The sequence below is a fragment of the Hypanus sabinus genome, chromosome 16, assembly GCF_030144855.1.
Source record: "Hypanus sabinus isolate sHypSab1 chromosome 16, sHypSab1.hap1, whole genome shotgun sequence".
Lineage (NCBI taxonomy): Eukaryota > Metazoa > Chordata > Chondrichthyes > Myliobatiformes > Dasyatidae > Hypanus > Hypanus sabinus.
Genome location: NC_082721.1, coordinates 80,903,882 through 80,926,613, shown reverse-complemented (window position 1 = coordinate 80,926,613; position 22,732 = coordinate 80,903,882). Strand labels below are relative to the sequence as shown.

Genomic DNA, 22,732 nt, shown 5'->3' with positions numbered 1-22,732 from the left:
CTGATGAACCCAAAGGAACGGCAGAGACCAATACAGTTTGGTACCAGCAGCATCACAGGAGTTGCTACTCAACATTGAACTCTATATAGGACTGCCTTAGGGACTCCAGCTCTGGATTTTTCTGTCTGGGTTTACTCCTGAAGCCTTCCTCATGAGTGGGTTTAGTCGCAAAGCAGAGGAGGTTTGAGATGAGTTTTCCTCCTCCTAGATGAGCTGCCAACCATGCTTAATGAGCCACATTTGCCAGAAACAACTATTATCTATGTACGTACATATCATCATATACAACCCTGAGAATCAATTTCTTGCAGGCATACTCATTAAATACAATACCATACTATAATCAATGAAAAACTGCACCAACAGGGCGAGCAACCATAATGCAAAAGGTACACTGCAAATACAAAAAGAAAGGGGGAAAAGAAAAATAAGCAATAAATACCAAAACACATAAGATGAAGAGTCCATGAAAATGAGTTCATAAGGTTGTGGGAGCAGTTCGGTGATGCAGCAAGTGAAGTTGAATGAAGTTATACCCTTGTTTCAAGAGCCTGATGGTTTGGGACCTGAGGCTCCTGTAACAGCTTCTTGGTGGCAGCAGTGAGAAGAGAACATGACCTGAGTGGTGGAGGTTCCAGATGATAGATGCTGCTTTCCTGCAACGGCATTCCATGTCAATATGCTCAGTGGTGGGGAGGGCTTTATCTGTTTTTGTAGAATTTCTTTTCATTCGAGGGACTTGGTGTTTCCGTACCAGTCTGTGATGCAGCCAGTCAATATACTGTCCAACACCTAACTAAGATGTTAAAGTTTTAGATATTGTGCAGAGTCTTCTCAATCTGTTAAAGAACTAGAAACACTGCTGTGCTTTCCTTGTAATGCACTTGCATTTGTTCTTGTCCTCTGAAATGTTAACACAGGGATTTAAAGTTACTGACCCTCTCCACCTACAATTCCCTGATGAGGACTAGTTCGTGGATCTCCATTGTCCTCCTCCTGACGTCAATAATGAGCAACTTGGTCTTGCTGATGTTGAGTGAGAGGTTGTTGTCAGCCAGATTTTCAGTCTTCCACCTATATGCTAATTCGTCATCACCTTTGATTGGTATACGGCAGTGGTATCATGACTGAACTTAAATATGGCATTGGAGCTGTGCTTAGCTGCACCATTTTAAGTGTAAAGTGAGTAGAGCAGGATGCTAAGCACACAGGCTTGTGATGCACATGTTCTGATGGAGATTGTGGAGGAGGTATTGTTGCCAATCAGGAATGACTGGGCTCTACTAGTGAGGAAATCTTGGATCCAGTTGCTCAAGGGGGTATTGAGACCAAGGTCTTGAAGCTTATTGATTAGTTGAGGGGATGATATTATTGAATGCTGAGCTGCAGTTGTTGAGGATCATCCTGATGTATACAAACTTGCTGTCCAGATGTTCTGGAGTTGATTGAAGAGCCAATGGAATGGCTTCTGCAATGTAAGTGGGCAAAGTTGAGTGAATCCAAGTCACTTCTCAGATGAATTGATGTGCGTTAGGGGGTGGGGCAATTTTGGAGGTATGTGGAGCAAGTGTGAAGAGGAGAGCAGTAGTGATAGGGGACTCGATAGTTAGAAGTATAGACAGGAGGTTCTTTGGTCGCGACAGAGGCTCCTGAATGGTTTGTTGCCTCCTGGGTGCCAGGGTCAGGGATGTTTCTGATCGTGTGCACAGCATTCTGAAATGGGAGGGTGAGTAGCCAGATGTCATGGTACACATCGGTACCAATGACGTAGGAAGAAAGAGTGAGGAGGTCCTGAAGAGTGAGTGGAGCGAGCTTGGTAGGAAGTAAAAAGGCAGGACCTCGAGGGTGGTAATCTCAGGATTGCTGCCTGTGCCACATGCTAGTGAAGGTAAGAGTAGGATGCTCTGGCAGATGAACCCGTGGCTGAGAAACTGGTGTAGGGGGCAGGGTTTCAGATTTCAGGATCATTGGGACCTCTTCTGGGGTAGGTGGGACTTGTACAAGAGAGACAGGTTACACCTGAACTACAGGGGGACCAATATCCTTGCAGGGACGTTTGTTAGTGCTATTGGGAGGGTTTAAACTAGATTTGCAGGGGGATGAGAACCAGAATGCCAGAGAAGATAGTGGAGCAAGGGTGAAAATAAATGGTGTTAAAGTTTCATGCAAAGTCACAAATAGAAGGGTTGTGTGTGGTGGTAATAATCTTCTGAAGTGTGTCTATTTCAGTGCGAGTATTGCGGGGAAGGTTGATGAGCTGAGGGTGTGGATTGACACGTGGAATTATGACATTGTAGCCATTAGTGAAACTTGGCTACAGGAGGGGCAGGACTGGCAGCTTAATGTTCCGGGGGTTCCAATGCTTCAGATGTGATAGAGGCAGAGGGATGAAGGGTGGGGGGGGCGGGGGTGGTGGTGACATTGCTAGTCATGGGAAATGTTACAGCAGGGTTTAGGCTGGACAGATCAGAGGGTTTGTCTACCGAGGCCATATGGGTGGAATTGAAAAATAGGGAAGGTATGGCCACATTAATGGGTTTGTATTATAGACCACCGAATAGTGAGAATTGAAGGAGCAAATCTGCAGAGAGACAGCAGACAACTGCAGGAAACATAAAGTTGTGATAGTAGGGGATTTTAATTTTCCACATATTGATTGGGGCTCCCATACTGTTAAAGGTCTAGACAGGTTAGAGTTTGTAAAATATGTTCAGGGAAGTTTTCTAAATCAATATATAGAGGTACCGCCTAGAGAGGATGCAATATTAGAACTATTAAGAAGCGAGTTAGGACAGGTGACGGAAGTGTGTGTAGGGGAACACTTTGGTTCCAGTGATCATAACACCATTAGTTTCAACTTGGTCATGGATAAAGAAAGATCTGGTCCTCGGGTGGAGGTTCTAAACCGGAAAAAGGCCAAATTTGAAGAAATGAGGAAGTATCTTAAAAAATGTGGATTGGGACGGGTTGTTCTCCGGCAAGAATGTTGTTGGTAAGTGGGGGGGCCTTCAAAGGAGAAATTTTGAGAGTACAGAGTATGTATGTTCCTGTCAGGATTAAAGGCAATGTGAATAAGAATAAGGAACCTTGGTTCTTGAGGGATATTAGAACTCATAAGAAGAGAGATGTATGACATGTGTGGGAAACGGAACAAATAGGGTACTTGAGTATGAAAAATGCAAAAAAAAAGCTTAAAGAAATCAGGAGGGCTAAAAGAAGACATGAGGTAGCTTTGGCAGTCAAAGTGAAGGATAATCCAAAGAGCTTCTACAGGTACATTAATAACAAAAGAGATAAAATTGGTCCTCTTGAAGATCGAAGAGTGGTCGGCTGTGTATGGAACCAAAAGAAATGGGGGCAATTTTAAATAGTTTTTTTTCCTGTATTTACTAAGGAAACTGGAATGGAGTCAAGGAAATAAGACAAATAAGTAGCGAGGTCATGGAACCTATACAGATTGAAGAAGAGGTGCTTGCTATCTTGAGAGAAATCGGAGTAGATAAATCCCCAGGACCTGACACGGTATTCCCTCGGACCTTGAAGGAGACTAGTGTTGAAATTGCAGAGGCCCTGGCAGATATATTTAAAATGTTGGTATCTACAGGTGAGGTGCCAGAGGATTGGAGGATAGCTCATGTTGTCCCATTGTTTAAAAAGGCTCTAAAAGTAATCCAGGAAATTATAGACTGGTAAGTTTGACGTCGGTGGTGGGTAAATTATTGGAAGGAGGGCTAAAAGATAGGATCTACAAGTATTTAGATAGACGAACTTATTAGGGAGAGTCATCATGGCTTTGTGTGTGGTAGGTCATGTTTAACAAATCTATTAGTTTTTCAAGGAGGTTACAAGGAAAGTGGATGAAGGGAAGGCAGTGGATGTTGTGTACATGGATTTCAGAAAGGCTTTTGACAAGGTCCCGCATGGGAGGTTAGTTAGGAAGATTCAGTTGCTAGGTAGACATGGTGAGGTAGTAAATTGAATTAGACATTGGCTCAATGGGAGAAGCCAGAGAGTGGTAGTGGAGGATTGCTTCTCTGAGTAGAAGCCTGTAACTAGTGATGTGCCACAGGGATCAGTTTGCTGGGTCCATTGTTATTTGTCATCTGTATCAGTGATCTGGATGATAATGTAAATTGAACCAGCAAATTTGCTGATGATACAAAGATTGGAGGTGTAGTGGACAGTGGGGAAAGTTTTCAAAGCTTGCAGAGGGATCTGGACCAGCAGGAAAAATGGGCTAAAAAGTGGCAGATGGAGTTTAATGCAGACAAGTGTGAGGTATTGCACTTTGGAAGGTCAAACCAAGGTAGAACATGTAAGGTAAATGGTAGGGCACTGAGGAGTGCAGTAGAACAGAGGGATCTAGGAGTACAGATACAAAATTCTCTAAAAGTGGCGTCACATGTAGATAGAGTAGAAAAGAGAGCTTTTGGTACATTGGCCTTTATAAATCAAGCTATTGAGTATAAGAGTTGGAATGTTATGGTGAGGTTGTATAAGACATTGGTGAGGCCAAATTTGGAGTATTGTGTGTAGTTTTGGTCACCGAATTACAGGAAGGATATTAATGTTGAAAGAGTGCAGAGAAGGTTTATGAGGGTGTTGCTGGAATTTGAGAAACTGAGTAACAGAGAAAGGTTGAATAGATTAGGACTTTATTCCTTGGAGCGTAGTAGAATGAGGGGAGACTTGATAGAGGTATATAAACTAATGCTGGGTATAGATGCAAGCACGCTTTTTCCACTGAGGCTAGGGGAGACAAAAACCAGAGGACATGGGTTAAGGGTGAAGGAAAAGTTTAAGGGAACATTGGTGGGGGGGGGGTGTTTCTTCACACAGAGTGGTGGGAGTGTGAAATGAGCTGCCAGTTGAAATGGTGAATGCGGGCTCACTAATAACATTTAAGAAAAACTTGGACGGGTACATGGATGAGAGGTGTATGGAGAGATGTGGGCCAGGTGCAGGTTAGTGGGACTAAGCAGAAAAATGATTTGGCACAGCCAAGAAGGGCCAAAAGGCCTGTTTCTGTGCTATAATGTTCTATGGTCCATTCACCCTAATGTTCTATGGGTTCCTAGAATGTGCTGCCAGGGGCAATGGTAGAGGCATTTAAGAAGCTCTTAGAAAGGCATGTGAATGTACAGTGAATGGAAAGGTGGTGCATATGCAGGCAGAAGGGGTGGATTTAATTAGGCCTCATTAGCTTAATTAGTTGGATAATTAAGCTAATGAGAACAAAGGCCTGTTTCTGTGCTGTACTGTTATGTTTTAATCCTGCTGAAGTGGAACCACCTTTTTATATTGTGATGTAACTGAAAGTTTTCCCCAATTGATTGCATTTTTCTTGGAACAGCTTTGGTTGAATCTCTTTTGGAATGCCCTTAGCAAAGTTTGCTGGAAGGCTTAGAATTGTTGCAGGCAATAACTGGAACTCAGCGAATCGCTATCTGGAATTTGCTGAAAAACTGAAACTCTTAATAGAAGTGCTTGCATTAAAGGTGCCTCCTTTGGGCTTGTATTTGTGAAATAAGAGATCTATGACTTGAAGTTAAATAAAGAGTCTCCTCTGGGCATGTTGGGTATTTTGTATGCCATTAAGTAACTGGTTAGCAGATATTTGTGCTGCCTGGGAGCTATAATAGTGCAGTGTATCTCATATTTTCAAGATATTGAGAGCAGCAGCCTTGAGATGCATCACTCACAACTTAATTGCATTTTTGCTTGGTCGGCAGTCAAGAACTGTGTTTAGATGCACGAATCACTAACATTCTATAAAATTTCATTTATTTGGATGACCTGATGGTTGAAATTGCTTATTAATTATAATTTATTTGCTGACACGAATTTCAAATTTTTTCTTATTTGTCCAGATCTAGAAACAATAATCTTTAGATGTCTCAATATGTTCTAGATTTTAAATGTGTGCAAAATTTTTCCTGGATTAAGTTTATCCAGCTGTTACGGTCAGAAAACAGAATTTGTTTCCATACAATCCTTTAATAAGACAATCTTCTAACATAGTCCCTCCTTCCATTGCCCAATGCAGTCTGTAATCTCAAAATATTCTTGCCATTGTCAAGTATTTTGTGAAATGATTAATGAAAGTGTTTTCTGTTATGGTGTTCTCGAATGTTTTATTTTAAGCTCACTGGGAATTTTAGTGAGTTGGTCCAGCCATTGAACATGTCAGAATTATTGATTCTGACATTGAAACTGCTGGCACTAAAGAGAAATTAAATTCCAATATTTGGATGAAATTGCATTCCCTTGGGAGGAGACTCCCAATGCCGATTTTGATACTACCTTGATAAATTTGATTTGTTGGCTCCTCCTTATTTAGGAAGCCAGAATCCCTTTTGGGTGAGAGTGACAAATGTCTTAATAATGGTGTAGACTTGAAGTGTTTTACTTCTCTTAATAGGGAACAGAAGTCAACAGAACAAAATGCCAGCCGGACCCTACGGGGTGTAATGCGAGTTGGGCTAGTTGCCAAGGGACTTCTCTTGAAAGGAGATCTTGATCTTGAACTTGTACTGCTGTGCAGGGATAAGCCTACTAAAACACTGCTGACTAAGGTCAAAGATAATTTGGCTGTACAATTTGCGGTAAGAATTTCTTCCATGTGCAAAATCAGCAACAGTTTTGTATTACCCTGTTCAATGTTTGATATTTTAATAAATGAGATTTTAAAACTGATGTTCAGCTTATTAACAGACTAATCTGAAACTCAGAGCCAAAGATATGGACGAGTCTTGAACTGTCTTTTTTTAAATCTAGACGATCACTGAAGAAAAATATGAAATTGATCCTTCAATTGAAGATGCAGCAATTATTATTAAGAATGATAAAGAAGAACCACTAACCCTGAAGATTAAATTGACTTCTCCTCTGGTCCGGGAGGAACTTGAGAAGCAGGCTGCTGGAGGTAGGATGGGTTGTAGGTGGCAAACTTCAACCCGCGTTATAAAATGTTTATTGGGCCTTCAATATAGCTTGTTCTTGGATCATGTCTTGAGGTTAAAACTGCAATATATTATGGTAGATTATGAGTAACTACTGCTTCTGTGAAGTACAGTGTCTCTGTGCCAACAAGTCTCTTCTGGTGGCGAACTGATATTTAAATATCAGTTTTTCAGTCTAGCTGTAAAGAGAGTTACACTCTTAATATACTTGTCTAATCTTGGCACTTCAACCAGATTTACTAATGCAAAACTGCATTAAAATTAATTTAAGAATTAATGGGTAGTAATAATCTTAAGGGAAAGAGTTCCTCAGGTCTTACTGTGGAGAGGTGGGTCTGGCAGTACCTGACGGTTTGACCTTCTGATTTGACCTTGGGTAATCAATCCAACCTTTTTAGTGGCAATTTTATGAAATATATATTTGGAGTGTCTTTCCTGTCATAGTTTGACTCCTAAGTTGGCAGGTGCCTTTTCCTTGCTCTTCTGTTGTTCAGTAGGAATATGCAAAAGGTTATGTGCATATGTTGTTACTTTCTGACAATTATTTACATCTGGTTGGCAGTTAATGTATTTTACTGTGGGCTTTGATGCCATTCCAATTGGCTTTGCAGGAACTTGTATACTAGGTAGTGGTCATTGGCATCTGTTCGTGTATGAAGATGCATGCAGTATTGTCATTTGTGTTGTTGTTGGTTTGGGGGGGGGAGAGGATTTGAAGATGGGGAGAATCTTGAACTTATAGATGCAGGCCAAATACATTAGGGTGCTGGAGTACATCAAGGAAAAATCATTTAGCTCATTGAAATTGTGCTTGTGCAGTAACAACATTTTTGTATAGTATAATCCAGCCAATAACAGCCACATTTTTAATACTCAATTTTATTGGTGTAACTAAGTGAACTTACTGTATTGGATTATGTACCAACCATTCTATTTTGTCCTGGAAAAGACTCGTTCATTAATCTGCACAATGTTTCCATAGATACCTAGATTATGATCTTCAGCATTTCTTCTATCTATGCTGTACAATTCTAAGTTCACTCTTTGGCAGTTAAAACAACCATGATCTGTAGTATACTGCAGCTTTACACCCTGTAACTGACATCTTAGCAATTGTAGCCTTTTGATGGTCCAATACACAATGTTACACTCAAACTACCTTAAATAAGGTGACCTAAGACTTCTGAACAAGTTGTCCAGAAGACTTGAAGCTTATGCTGAGAATTGTTCTTGATTGTGCATGTGTTCAAGTTGTTCAAAGCCACTGGTTTATACCTGAGTAAGTTTGCATTGCAGCAAAAATGACTAATTCTTGGGCCTTTCAGTTTTGCTTAGTGTCTGAAAAAAATGACATGGCTGGCAAGAGTTTTAGATAATGTTTGGCTCTTTGTAGATTTATTGCATTTGTTTTTGCCTTGCAGCATGTGTCGTTTTATGTCTACCAGAGTCCTAAGGTGGTGTGACCTTCAATTTTGTCTGTTATTGCTGCTCTGTAAAATTACTGTGCAACGCTTTTCCAAGTGGCACATAGAAAGGAAGGAATAAATTAAGAGTTTGCTGGTTACTTGAGTCAATTATCTTAGAGCTTTTTAATTGCACATCTTTCTTTTTCCTTCTGGATGGTAATTCCTATTAAACAAGAACTTGTGATAAATTGTGGAAAATCAGCACATCCTCAATTGCAGGGTATTGCTTTTGACATCTCTAATGTGATTAGTCGTGCACTTTTTACTCCTGATTGGAGAAAAAGCACATTATACTCTAATATGTAGCAAGACATCTTGGAAAGTGCAAAGCCTTGTGAATTAATTGGTCTGGCACTCTTTAACTTGTTTCAAATGTAGCCAATTGTGATGGGATGAAGTGCTGGTTTTATATGCAATGAACCGAGCAATTGCAGTAACACACTCCTATTAGATATTAGCCAAGAATACATGACGATGGTACCAAATTGTCTTGTTGTGTCTTACAACAGAGTGTCTTACAACCTCAAAAGTTTTGGCAAAAGTGATAAGCATAGCTTTCACACCTTTGCCTTTGAATTTCAGTGCACAGCCAACTGCTAATACATTGAGCTCTTTCATTTTAGGAGATTGGGAAGTTGCATTCATTTGACAGTTGGAGGATCGGACTCTGAACCAAATGTAATCCAATTGATTAACTTGGTTCCCAAGTTATAGCTGAAGTATAAATAATAACCATAGTTTCAACTTAATGTTTGCATAGGTGATGTGCTGAAATAAAATATGTTTTTTTAAAAATGGAGTGTCACTACTTTCCTACAACTGGAATTGAATCTATCAACTCTCCTTGTAGAAAGAGCAACCTGTGTGTACTGATCTACCCTGTCAGTAAAATTTGTGGGTTTTGAATGCATTGCTGGAGTTTACTGAGTCAAATACTATTCCTTGGCATATTATCTTTATATTTGCATTGAAAGCATCAGTTTTAGTACAGTTATGAGTTTGATCCTGGACTTGATCTGGACTTTTGGGATGTCAGGTTGGTCATTGACTTCAGCTGATTTGGCTGAGAATTTAATCATCTGGTTCTTGGTACGTATCCAAAAACAGAGTTGCGAATTAATTGGTAATTTAACTTTTGAGCATTTGGATTCATTATTCAGAAATATCCATAACAAAGTGACCTTATTTGAAACTCTGGTCAGTAATGGTACTACCAGACCATCAGTTTTGCTGCAGTGCAGACGCCACCAAGTTTGGAATATGCAGTGGGAGACTGAGAAATACAACAGTGGAACTAATATCACTTTTTGGTGCTGAAAGCCTATGCACCAAACAGTTGGACTTGAAATAATGGACTTAATCTGAACACTTTACACTTTTAACAGTTTCCCACTGTATATATAAAAATAATATGGTGTTTGAAGTTTTGATATTGCCTGTGGATTTACTATTTGATCACGTCTACCAAGCCTTCTAGTTTGTCAATTCTTTTAGGGACGCTGGACCTTTGACCAACTGGACGCTCTCTGTCATGGGGGCCTGGGCAGTCGACCCTCGTGGGCAGAGGGGGTTTCCCACGGACAGAGCCCCAAGCCTACTTGATAGCTACATTTACTTAGTGTAACTAACAAGATCAGATAATTTAATAATGTCACATCAATAGAACATTGTCTTCCTCACATCAATAACATGAGTATAGGGATTCAAAAGCCATTTAATATGCATATTAGTGAAAACTATTACAAACATTAATACTCAAGCTTAATATACATTCCTTTAGATTCCTCATTGTTCAGATGTACACTAGTTCTGATCCCCATTAAGCTACACAACAAAGTAAATTCAGTAGAAATGTTGAGTGTTCACTGCAACTTGACTTTTGGTGGGGAGCCCTGTTTGCCCAGTAGGATGCTGCCGCTCCCCGCCGCATGACAGAAACCCCTTGGTCAAACTGCCTGTCTTCTTATTCCACTCCATCAATAGAAACAGTAACGATGAGTGAGCCTGCGGATGTATTGGACAGGCAGAAATGCCTAACCGCCTTGGCGTCCCTGCGACACGCCAAATGGTTCCAGGTTTGGATCTTGTTCTTACATTATTGTCTAAAGTAGAAAGTTTTTATTAAAATTATTCTGTTCATTTTGTTAATTACGTGTGTTGAATTGATTTTGGATTTTTTAATTTCTGTGCAACATTTAGCTTCTGTCTTGGCACAGCTGCTAACAAGCACTTAAGTAAATGGCTATAGTAGTAAGATGAAAGAACTGTGGATGGGGTGGGGGTTTTAGGGATTAATCTTAGTATTTTTTGATATAATTGCATCGTTGCTGCTTTGTGTTAAGAGTAATTTTTTTATGAAAAAAACTAGATTGATATGTAGTTTTCATTTTAAATACAAGAACGTTTTTACCCTTGACAAAGTAGCACTGCAGATATTAGTTTTGCATTTTATGCTGAATTGAAATGAGTTAGTAACTGGGCACTAACTTTCTAATCCATGATTTTATAGGCCAGAGCAAATGGACTGAAGTCTTGTGTGATTGTCATCCGTGTTCTCCGGGATTTGTGTTCAAGAGTTCCCACCTGGGCACCACTTAAAGGATGGGTATGTGGAGTTTAGTCTCAACAAAGAAATAGTCATGTTCAGTTGGTCAGGAAATATCTGTAGAAGAAATCGTTAATAATTCATGTTGAAGATCTTTCCTCAGAATTCAAAAAATCAAAAAATACGAAATGGAGGAATTCAGCAGGCCAGGCAGCATCTAAGGAAAAGAGTAAATGATGAAGGGTCTCTGCCCAAAACATCAACTGTTTACTCATTTCCATAGATGCTGCCTGGCTTGCTGAGTTCCTCCAGCATTTTGTGTGTGTTAATTAGGAATCTTAAGTTGTAGAGGTAAGAGGAATGGAAAAGTAATATCTCCAAGGCGAGGAGAAACATGGGGAGAAAATGAAGTAATCTAGTCAGCAGGTTATTGGGGATAGTTAGACCTGAATAAAGTATGTGTTATTGTTTAAATGGGAAGAAAATTCATAAATTGGAAGTGCAAAGGAACTTGGAAGTCCTCGTGCGAGATTGCCTAAGGTTAACATGCATATTGTGTCTGTCCTAAGGAAGGCCAGTGCATTGTTAACATTCATTTTGTGAGGACTGGAATATAAAGATAAGGATGCAATGTTGAGTTTTTATAAGGCATTGGTCAGACTGCATTTGGAATATTGTGAGTAGTTTTGGGCTCTTTAAGGAAGTATGAGCAAGAATTGAAAAGGGTCTGGAGAAGGTTTATGAGAATGATTCTGTAAATGAAAGGGTTCTAGATGTATTCACTGGAGTTTAAAATAATGTGAGCTCGCCTCCTAATCTTATTGAAGTCTACCAAATACTGGAATGCCTAGGTAGAGTGGTCACAGTTGTTTGTGCAGGGCAACTTTGGGTATAATTGGTTGTGATGTTGACAGGTTGTTTATTGGTCAGGGTACCAAGAGTTATGGGAGAAAGGTAGGAGAATGGGGTGAGAAGGAAAATGAAATCAGCCATGATTGAATGGCGGAGCAGACTCGAGTGCCAAATCACCTAATTCTGCTCCTATGTATTTCTGTCTTGCAAAACATTAACCTTGTATTACCTGGCCTGATGAGTGTCTCTAGCTTCTTGTTTGTCAGATTTCTAGTGTTTGCAAATTTTTAAGTTTTCATATGGATATTAGTTAATAACATTTCTGTATTTTTCCCTTCCCCACTTTTCTGGCTTGTTTTCTTTATGGATGATTTATTTGAGTGTAGTTTTAATGTTTAGTTACCTGTGAAAATGTCTTCAAATTTATTTGCCTGTTTCACCTCTCTCCATCTTAGACCTTGTTCTATTCTGAAATACTGTTTCAGCTTGAATCTTTTAATACTGAGGTCATTTTGAATGTGTATTTTATAGCCAGGGCAAGAACTTAAATATTTGTTTCAAAATTTTAGCCTTTGGAGTTGATCTGTGAAAAGGCAATTGGAACTGCTAACAGACCTTTAGGTGCGGGAGAAGCAATGCGAAGGGTATTGGAATGCTTGGCTTCTGGAATTTTAATGCTTGGTAGGTGTTTGGTATGGTATGTACAGTTCATAAGTATTTAAACATTTTTACAGTTTTATTTATTTAATCCTCTTCACTCTTGGTCTGCAACCTGGTAGTATAACTGCAATTCACCTGTATGAAAACTTATTATGTACAATTGCTTGAGCATCCTCACAATAACTGTTACTAAAGTAGTGTTAATTCAAAAGTCAATGGTCACTTACAACTGTCAAAACTTACTTGCCAGTGATCCTCTGCATTCAACTGTCACCTCGTTGTAAAGGACATACCAAGGACATAAATTTAATGCAATTTGTCAGATTGCCTGTGTAGCATTAAGAGGCCCTTTAAGCTTGAATTCCTGATTCTGTGGAATGTGATTTGTATTTGGCTCAGTTATCCTGAGGTGTCTGGGTGGTGACATGATCCTGGCCAGGTGCCCCTTTCATCTTTGGGCAGAATTTTTGGTTTGACCATTTGTTCTTTGTTTCCTCTTTTGAATCCAGATGGACCTGGTATCTATGATCCATGTGAAAAGGAAGCTACTGATGCTGTTGGTGCTCTTACCAGACAGCAAAGGGAGGATATAACTCAAAGCAGTCAGGTAAAAATAAAACATTGCTTAATTGTTGTTGTTCTCTTTTTGAATTATGTTTTCTGAATTGTGTTAAACCTTCATTTTTGTTTAGCATGCCTTGCGGCTAGCTGCATTTGGACAGTTGCATAAGGTGTTGGGAATGGATCCTCTGCCTTCTAAGCTCCCAAGAAAACCTAAAAATGAAAATCCAGTGGATTATACAGGTAGGCTTAGCAACCTGCCAACATTTCCCTTGTGGTGGTCTTTTCAAATATAATAAAATATTAATTTGTGACCAGACAGCTAGTTTTCTTCCTGATGCAATTCTAACAGACTAGTGGAAACTTATTGGATAACTCTTTGTAAATACTTTTATCTGTTGCAGAGGAATTTGATTTACCATGCATTTCTGCTAACTCCATAGACCAGAAATCAGAATAAAGACGATAAGCTGCTCTCTGGTGCATAGTGCACGATGCAGTCTAAAGGCTACTTTCTGCAGACTGTTGAATGAATCTCCACCAAGCATCTAAACATAGAAAACCTACAGCAGAATACAGGCCTCCTGGCCCACAAAACTGTGGGCCTGCCTTAGAACTACATAGGCTTTACCCATAGCCCTCTGAGCTCCATGTAGCCATCCAGGAGTTTCTTAAAGTCTAAATCTAGTTCAGGTAGTTCAGTTGCTCAATATAACAAAGGTGAATGTACCCAACATATAAGGAGTTGTACAGTTTGACTAGGGTTCCAGACCCAAAATTAGAACACAGGCAATGGCAGCAAAGCCTTTGCACCGAATGGTCCAGATGTTGAGCTGCTGGGTAGGTAAACGTCAAATGCAAAGTAACTTAAGCACTATCCTCCCTCCAGGTAGCATAGCTAAGCTTCAAGCCATAGAAGCAGCCTGAGTCTGTTGTGACATTGAAGGAGAAACTAGAAAGAATTGTGAAATTGAAGGCGAAGATCAAAATAAATTTCAAGCAAAACAAAAACATGCTACAGTTGAAATCAAAACTACTGAAAGTGGTTCCAAGCCCAACATTACCTGTACAAAGAGGAAGTCAGTTGCATTTTGGGTGACTGTTTTTAATCAGCACTTTGAATTCAGGCATTCACTGGAGAAGAGTAGGGAGATCAGAGAATATTTATGGTAGTGAAAATCTGGCAAAAATGGTGCCAAAGAGGCTGCTGAAATCATTATCACTAACTGCATCATGAGGAGTTCAAAGTACATAAGTCAGCATATATGCTACCTGAGAAAAGAAATAACAATAAATAAGCAATGATTATTAAGGCATGAGAGGAAGAGTAATTGAAAGTAAGTCCATAGTTTGTGGGATCCTTCCATTCATGGGGTGAGTGAAGTTAAGTTATCCCCTCTGGTTCAAAGAGCTTGAGTTGAGGAGTAATAACATTCCCTGAACCTGATGGTGTGAATCCTGAGATTTTTGTACCATCTCCCTTATAACAACGGGAAGAGAGTGTGGTCTAGATGGTGAAGTCCTTGATGATCGCTGCTTTCCTGTGACACCACACCTTTTGATGTGCTCAGAGGCAGGGAGGGCTTTACCTTTGATGGACTGAACTGTATACACTCCACCATGCGTCTATAGAAATTTGTCAGAGTTTTAGATGACATACCAAATCTTCGCAAACTTTTCAGAAAGTAGAGGTGCAGCCATGCCTGCCTTGTATCATTTCTTTTGAAATGATAATCCCAAAGAATGGAGTTACTGACTTTCACCATGTTTGATCCCTCTGGTTTCCTCCTCTTCCGGTCCTTGGTTTTGCTGATGTTGAGTGAGATGGTTGTTGTGGTACGATTCAACTACACTTTTAGTTTCCCTTCTGTATGGAGATTTTGTCACTACCTTTGGTTTGACCAGCAGTGGTATTGTCAGCAAACTTAAATGTGGCATTGGAACTATACTTGGCCTCACAGTCATAATTATAAAGCAGGTAGAGCAGGGGGCCAAGAACACAGCCTTTGCACCTGTGCTAATGGTGTTTGTGAAGGAGATACTGTTGCCAATCCAAACTGACTGGGATCTGCAAGTGAGGAAATTAAGGATCCAGTTACTGGAAGTTTTGAGTGCAGGAGCTATTGAGGAGATGCAAAAAGATGACTAAAAAGAAACAACAAAAAAAGAAAAAATGCTGGAACTGAGTTTCAAACTGGAAAAACAAAACACAACAGTTGCTGAAAATATTCCTTCTCTGGAAAGAGAATGGTTGACCTTAGAGGTTGCGCCTTCATCAAGACTAGTCACTTGGATTCAGTTTTATTTGAGTTCAGGATTTTAACTGCTGCATATATGAAAACACCACTTGTGGAATTTGGTGACTGAAATGCTAAAGGGATCAGACCCACAAGATTTAATGGTGAAAATGAGTTTTATAGCCTGGAAGTAAATGTGGCATTCAGAAAGGATTGTTTGTGAGTATACTTTAAGATTGTTACTGGGTCGCCTCAGGCTCACTCAGCTTATTCTCGTCTAGGGGGAGCAGCCTTCGGCCCCGCCAAACTGGGTAATCAGCTGGTGTGGATGCTGTGTGATGTCCCCGCCTCGCCCAAAAACAGACAATACACCATAAGCGATTAAATGAGTACAATTTATAAAGGTTACTATAACTAAGTGATTAATAACGATACAGTATATATGAAGAGAAAAAAATAAAGAAAAGGCGCCAAACTTATCAGAGTCCAAACCACTTCGTGCACAACCGTTGGAGCTCAATTACTGAAGTCTTCTGGCCACCATTCGATCCCCTCCGAACTCCTCGACTCTCAGCTCAGGACCCTCCGAGTGGTCAACCAAGTACATCTAGCTTCATCCCCCCTCCTCGGAGTACCTCCTGGCCTCGGACCCCCGCTTGGGGTCCGTTCCTCGCCCAGCTTACAGCATTGCACCCTCTCTCTCGACCCCCTCGCGCCGATCTCCCCAAAAGCCCGTCAACAAAAGCTTACAGACTCAGAAGAAAGAACATTAATCCCCATTTGGTTTACGAAGGAATACAATTCTCCCAGCACTCTGCAACAAAGAAACATTCCTGCTAGTTAACAAAACAAAGCCCTTTTGATTACATACACAGTAACAAAGAAAAATAAGAACCCCCCCCCCCCCCCCACCCCTTTACAGTTAAAACAGGACTTGGAATCAGTTTTATAATAAAGTTCTCTGGCTTTAACTTCAATGGTAAAAATTATACAGTGAAAGTACAGTGAGTAACTCGGCAAATTATAAGTGATTGAATGGGAAGTGCAGTTTAGAGTATGCTGTTAATGGGAAGTGATTAAATGAAAACATTGCTGTAAACCAGATTTGTTGGTCTGTACCCCAATGAACAAAAAAGTACTGCTTAAAATTGGGGACTGAAATTTTGACTTTGCTTTGCCAACCAGGGGTAGAGAGGAATTTCTGATGGGCAACATCTGTATGTTAATATTTGGGTTCATTTTGGACAGGAGGGGGGAATGCAAGTCTATGGTCCTTCCTAGAAAATGAAGACTAATGTGATGGCGAATATCTGCCTTGCAGTTTTATTATTAAAAGGTCAAGAATGGGTAACCATGTTTGTAAGGCAGTGTTTATGTGAGAATTCCTTTTCAGCTTCTCTTTGCATTTTATTCTAAGTTAACTTCATGTGGGTGCATTCTTCATTTTCTTTCAAGGTTTTGGGCTGGATGCAATTCCTAGCATCACTTTTTCAACAATTTGCCTGCATATATATTGAAGACGAGAACAGTGAAAGAACCATAACTTCTGGTCTATTAAGATACCCTCATACAAATGAGACTCTGTATCATGACATTGACACTGTCCTGCACACAACTATGCAAGTTCCTGATAGTATAATAAACAGTTTTTTTTTGTGGATACGCATGGTACAGTGTTGAAAAATTGGGGCAAGTTTCTCAACTTGTGTTATTCTGTCTATGATTTTAATTATATGAAGTTTTTTGGTGGGGAAGGGATATTTTTAAGGACTCCATAATAGGGAAGTGTTACCTTTATACCTTGAGTTGCTGCAGTTCATCTGTTAGGTGACACTTATTATTTACTGTTAAATATTACAGTGCAAATTCCTCCAAGTGCATTCAGCACCCCGGTGAAGCGGCCAATGGACGAAGATTCTGGTGAGGACAAGTCTCCAAACAAGAAGAAGAAGAAAACTCAAAAGAAAGGCAAGTTGGCATTGCTGCTTCTTCATTAGATGCTATTCACTAACAAATTGTCCACTGCACTTTGCAAGTGAGAGTGCTTTAAGGGCAGACAAGCATGAACTTTACTGAAATTTATTCAAGCAGTACTATACGAGGCTTTTGCACAGTACTGTAGTAATTTTGTGTATTGAACTCATGACAAAAAAAACAAATTTTATGTCGTATGTTGATTAACCTGATTCAGATATGGGCTGCTATTGTGCGCTGAGATTGGGAAGGGAGAAGGGAGTCACGGTTAGGGGAAGGGAACAAGAAACACCAGAGGTACATTCTGTAATCAACAAACCAGTTGTTTGGAATCAAATGACCTTGCCTGGTATCTCCGAGCTGGGTGTGCCTACCCGCCTGTCCCTGGCACTGCTTCTCTGCAATCGGTGTCATACCCCTCCATCAGCACTGCATGTTGACAAATACATTACTGTGCTAAAGTATTAGCCACCCTAGCTACAGTTGAAAAAAAAAGTTGTGAGCCCTCTGCAGTTACTTGGTTTTCTGCATTAATTACTCATAATGTGGTCTGACCTTCATCTAAGTCACAATAATAGACAAACACAGTCTACCTAAACTAATAACAGACACAATTTCTTGATCACATTGCTTAATCATTCACAGTCCAGACTGGAAAAAGTATGCGAACTTTTGTATTTAATAACTGGTAGAACCTCCTTTAGCAGCAATACATCCAAATGTTTCCTGTAGCTGGTGATCAGACTTGCACAATGGTGAGGAGATATTTTAGACCATTCCTTGATGCAAATCTGTGTCCGTTCATGAATATTTGAACAGTCCTCTTCAGGTTATGCCACAGCATCTCAACTGGTTTTCTTTTTAAACCATTCTGCTGTTGATTTACTCATGTGTTTCAGATCATTGTCTTGTTGCATTATCCAATTTGTATTGAGCTTCAGGTGATGGACCACTATCCTGATATTTTCCTGTAAAATATCTTGATGCAATTTTTGAATTCATTGTTCCTTCAATGATTACAAGCTGTCTGGGCTCTGAGGCAGCCAATTTTTCTGCTTGCAGTTGTGTTTAAGGTGCAGTATTATATTGTTCTGTCTGTGACATGTGCAAGGCAAAGCAAACTTAGTTTAAGAAATCAAAAGGGTTAATTGGGAACTTACTACTGGAGGTTAATTAACTGCATTGAGAGTTTCCTGACATTATCTGGAGCTTTGGAGAAGAATGCAGCAGTTTTCTCTATATTTCACTAAATCTATGTTTTCCTCTTTAGATACCCTCATTTGTGGTATTCAGAGCACTGTGGAGACACCAGTCCTTTTTTTCCTGTGTGACTATTGTAGCTAGTGCTGACATGAGAAAATTTTGCTGCTCACCAAATTACTCAGTTGTAAAGTGCTTCTTTGATGCCTAGAAATTGTGAAATGAGCAAGACATTTTTTAAACTTGTATGGTGATGGTTTCACTGGATCTTGAAGTAGTCTGCATTTCTGACTAGGGTTTGGACCAGTTTGGCCAAGACCATGCTTGGAGTATTAATAAATATATGCATCTATTAGTGTGATAGGGAGAAAAGACAAATCAGAGAATTCAGCCAAAGGAATTTTTTCATTTTTTAAGTATGTGATGCATCTTCTGTAAATTAGAAATTATGTTTAAACTATTGTTTGTGGCCGACAGCAGCAGAGGAAAAGGTCGAACCGGCACAGGCAATGAATGCATTAATGAGACTCAATCAACTACGGCCTGGTCTTCAGTACAAATTAATATCTCAGACGGGTCCTGTCCATGCTCCAGTATTCACCATGTCTGTGGAAGTTGATGGAAAGAACTATGAAGCATCAGGACCATCTAAAAAAACTGCCAAACTTCATGTAGCGGTCAAGGTATTATGTTTTTTTGAATATTGAATGCAAAATCATTTATATAAATGCCTATATTTCTGCACGCACATATGTTTAAGGTGCAGTATTATCTTGTGTAGTTCCATCTGGGACATGTGTAAGGCAAAATAAACTTGATTTATGAAATCAAAGGGGTAGTAGTTCATGATCCTTTGATTTGGAATAATGTGGAATGCTATCAACTGCATATTGTTGAATTTGGTGTACTTGAGCACAAAAATGATAAATGCTTGAAATTCATCAAAGTTCAAGGAGTTGTGTACAGAATAGCTTTGCTTAACTTAATGTTAGCAAAGGCCACAAACTTTACTGGACACCGTTTGTACCAGCAACTCTGAGTATTCAGGGACACCGCAATATATTGCCGTATTTGTGATTGGGGATCGATATTGTACTAGTTCTATCTTTTTGCTTTATTTAGCTGTTCACATTTAGCTAGAAGATAGGTGACGAGTTGGAGGGCACCTTCAGGTAATTTTGGCTGGTGGGGATGGTAGAGAAATGAGATTTTGGTGACAAGATTAAATTGCATCATGGCAACAGTGTTCAACTTTATTGCTAGCTGTAAGGTTGTATCATCACAGATGCCTTCCAATGAAGTTGCTATTTAATTTGGGGAATTTGAGCACTTAGAGCAATCAGTAGTACAGATTGCCCAAGTATTCTGCTTAGCTGGGTAAACTAAATTGCTGTTTGGGATATTGTAGTTTGAGTAATAGGATGTCTTTCCTACCTGATGTCATAACTAGTTTTCTGACAGGTTTTGCAAGATAAAGGTCTTCCAACAGGAGTGGAACCTGAGAAAATCGAAGAAACACTGATCAAAGTAGAACCCAAGCCAGTCACTCCAGTCCCTGCAGCAGTGACCATAAAACCACCTGCTATAACTCCAGAAGCTGAGGTATAATATCTGTTGTCTTTATATTAAAAGGAACATTTTATGGTGAAATACAGTTTTTTCAACATTTGCAGGATTTTCTCTGGACACATCTTTATCAAATGCAACACAATAAAGGCTTTTTGGCCCACTGGTGTGCTGACTACACTAGTGTGCTTGATCTTATTCTAAGATCACCTTAACCTTTCCCTATTAAATAGTCCTGCATTTTTCTATCATGCATGTACCTACCTAAGAAATCATTGGTGGGCTTAGTCTTTAGGTTTGCCAACAGTGAAATTTCATTAGACAGTGTATCAATCGAGAAATAAAAAGATGCTTCTAAGAAAGATAATATAGTACTCATGGACAGCTTTAATCTCCATGTGGATTTTGCTGAATAAGTTAGCAAAGGTAATTTTATGGACTCGTTGGAGGGAGTTCCTTATGGCAGTGGGTTGTGGAACAGTTTATTTTACTTTGAGTCGTGTATAATGAGATTAGATTAATCAATATTTGAATTCTTAATTCAAAATAATGCTCATAGGCTGTTAGAACTTCATATTCATTTTGAAAGTAACTAAAGTAGTTCTGAAACTAGGGCTTTAAATATGGCAATTATTGAGTAAGTTGATGGGCAATTTAGCCGTAATGACTTGGAACATTGGATTGAACAGTAAGTGGATAAGTACTTGCGAATAATTTACAAGTCTGGCAGGGCATTCTGTGCACCCACCATTCTGTTTAAAAATAAAAACTAACTAATTAACTTAGTTTTGACACCTTAAAATATGCATTCCCACCGATACTTCCACCATCATCAAACCTGGAAGCGGTAAACTCGTACTTTATCTGAATTGGTAATCTTAGTTGCAAGTAGCTGACACTTAATCTCTGATCCCAGTAGCATCCTGGCTTGCAAACCTACAAGTGACACACTTGCCCCAACACTGTTTTCTATTGGGTAACCAATCCGTACTAATACATTATGCTTAGTATAAGGAACTTGTATCTGTGCAATCATCTCATTGAATGCATCTTGGAAATTCAGTATCTTCCATCCTCTAATTGCCCATTGTCCACTCTGCTCATTCCATTCTCAAAGTGGAAGTAAACTTATCAAAATTGTATTGTGAAATCCTAAATATTCTAACAATTTAGTAGAATAAGACATGTCTTTTCCAAATGACAGATGCTAGCTAGAGCAACTGGCTATAGCTCCTTGTTTTAATGCTCGTAATTCCTGATTAATACAGTAACATTTCTAGGAAGCTGAAAAAGCCTATGCTCGCTAGAATCAGGGGAAACTTTGAAATATCATAACAATTGCATCTACTACCTCTGGCTATTTCTTTTAAAACTCCCTGAAATCTGTCATATTAATTTAGTTAGGATTTATTTTTCTGTAGTGGGAGGACTGAATAAAGTTGTCTCTTCCATTCTATTATTGTACTTTTTTTAGTAAGGAAAATGGTCAAATTTATATTGAAAATCTAAATGTCCCTATCATTTCCTGTTCACTATTCCTCTGTCTCAGTTTCTAAGGGACCATCACATGCTTGTTATTTTGTTCCTTTTTGTACATTTATAGCTAATAGAATATAAAAGACTACAGCACAGTGCAAGCTCTCCGGCCCACGATATTTACTGATCTTTTAACCTACTCTAAGATCAATCTAATCATTCTCCTACATAGCACTGTATTTTTCTTTAGTCAATGTGCCTATCTAAAAGTTACTTAATGCTCCCAATATCTTACAATGTCTTCATATTCCTTGACCATTCACATTCAGCTGCTAATTATTTCATAAGTTACTAACATTTTCTTCATCCTGAGGTCTGTCACTATTTTTTCTTCATAGGCTTTTACTTTCAATCTAGAACTATTCTTAACTCTTGTGTGGTCAGGGGTTTCCTTTCAAAGTAATTTATTGCTCACTGGTATGTATTGTTGAAACAATTAAATATTTCTGTAAGCATCCGCCTGTACTTCCAATCACTTAAAAATTATACCCCCTCATTTTTTTTGGTGTTTTCAATTGATATAGTTTTCTAATATCTATTTAGAGTACACGTCAACAAGGGCCAATTTTGACCAAACAAGGGAAAAATCCAGTAATGGAGCTAAATGAGAAGCGAAGGGGACTTAAGTACGAATTAATATCTGAGACGGGTGGTAGCCACGACAAGCGGTTTGTTATGGAGGTAAGGATCAACTTTAATAAAAAAATGTGAAAGAACTGTATTATTATGTGAAAAGTTTTGCAGATAATTTTGAATATCAAAAATGCTGCAGGTGATTGTGAATGTAGTTTATGTCATCTTAAGAAATAAGGTTTTTTTATTTACTCCAGGTTGAAGTTGATGGTCAGAAATTTACTGGATCAGGCTCCAATAAGAAAGTGGCAAAAGCCCATGCTGCACTAGCTGCTTTGGAGAAACTTTTTCCCCACCAGCCTCCTATGGAGGTAAAGAAGAAAAGGATTATTCAGGTAGATCTTCTAAAACAACATGTTGTCTATGTTATGCATTGGGTTATTTGAAAAAAGATTAAACTTTGCCCTGAACAGTAATTTAGTAGGCTCCGTAATTTTCGATGTGCTTAACACTGAAAGGTATTCACGTTCATAATTGTGATTTTGTTCACGAGTTGGAAGTTTACTTAGCTAGAACATCCAAATTCATTACTTATTTATA

General features: G+C 39.2%; 1 protein-coding gene across 3 annotated transcripts in view; it reads left to right on the top strand.

The window, feature by feature from the left end:
* ilf3b (interleukin enhancer binding factor 3b) overlaps positions 1-22,732 on the top strand; it is a 74,964-nt gene that overhangs the window by 30,199 nt on the left and 22,033 nt on the right. For 2 of the 3 annotated variants that reach the window (XM_059992220.1, XM_059992222.1), the window contains exons 5-16: positions 6,422-6,605; positions 6,778-6,925; positions 10,412-10,503; positions 10,938-11,033; positions 12,395-12,506; positions 12,995-13,092; positions 13,178-13,289; positions 17,144-17,251; positions 18,935-19,140; positions 19,919-20,059; positions 22,103-22,240; positions 22,390-22,527. In XM_059992220.1, coding sequence (XP_059848203.1) covers positions 6,422-6,605; positions 6,778-6,925; positions 10,412-10,503; positions 10,938-11,033; positions 12,395-12,506; positions 12,995-13,092; positions 13,178-13,289; positions 17,144-17,251; positions 18,935-19,140; positions 19,919-20,059; positions 22,103-22,240; positions 22,390-22,527 — 1,573 coding nt within the window. The remainder of the gene's footprint in view (positions 1-6,421; positions 6,606-6,777; positions 6,926-10,411; positions 10,504-10,937; positions 11,034-12,394; positions 12,507-12,994; positions 13,093-13,177; positions 13,290-17,143; positions 17,252-18,934; positions 19,141-19,918; positions 20,060-22,102; positions 22,241-22,389; positions 22,528-22,732) is intronic. The other variant, XM_059992221.1, reaches the window with a different exon arrangement.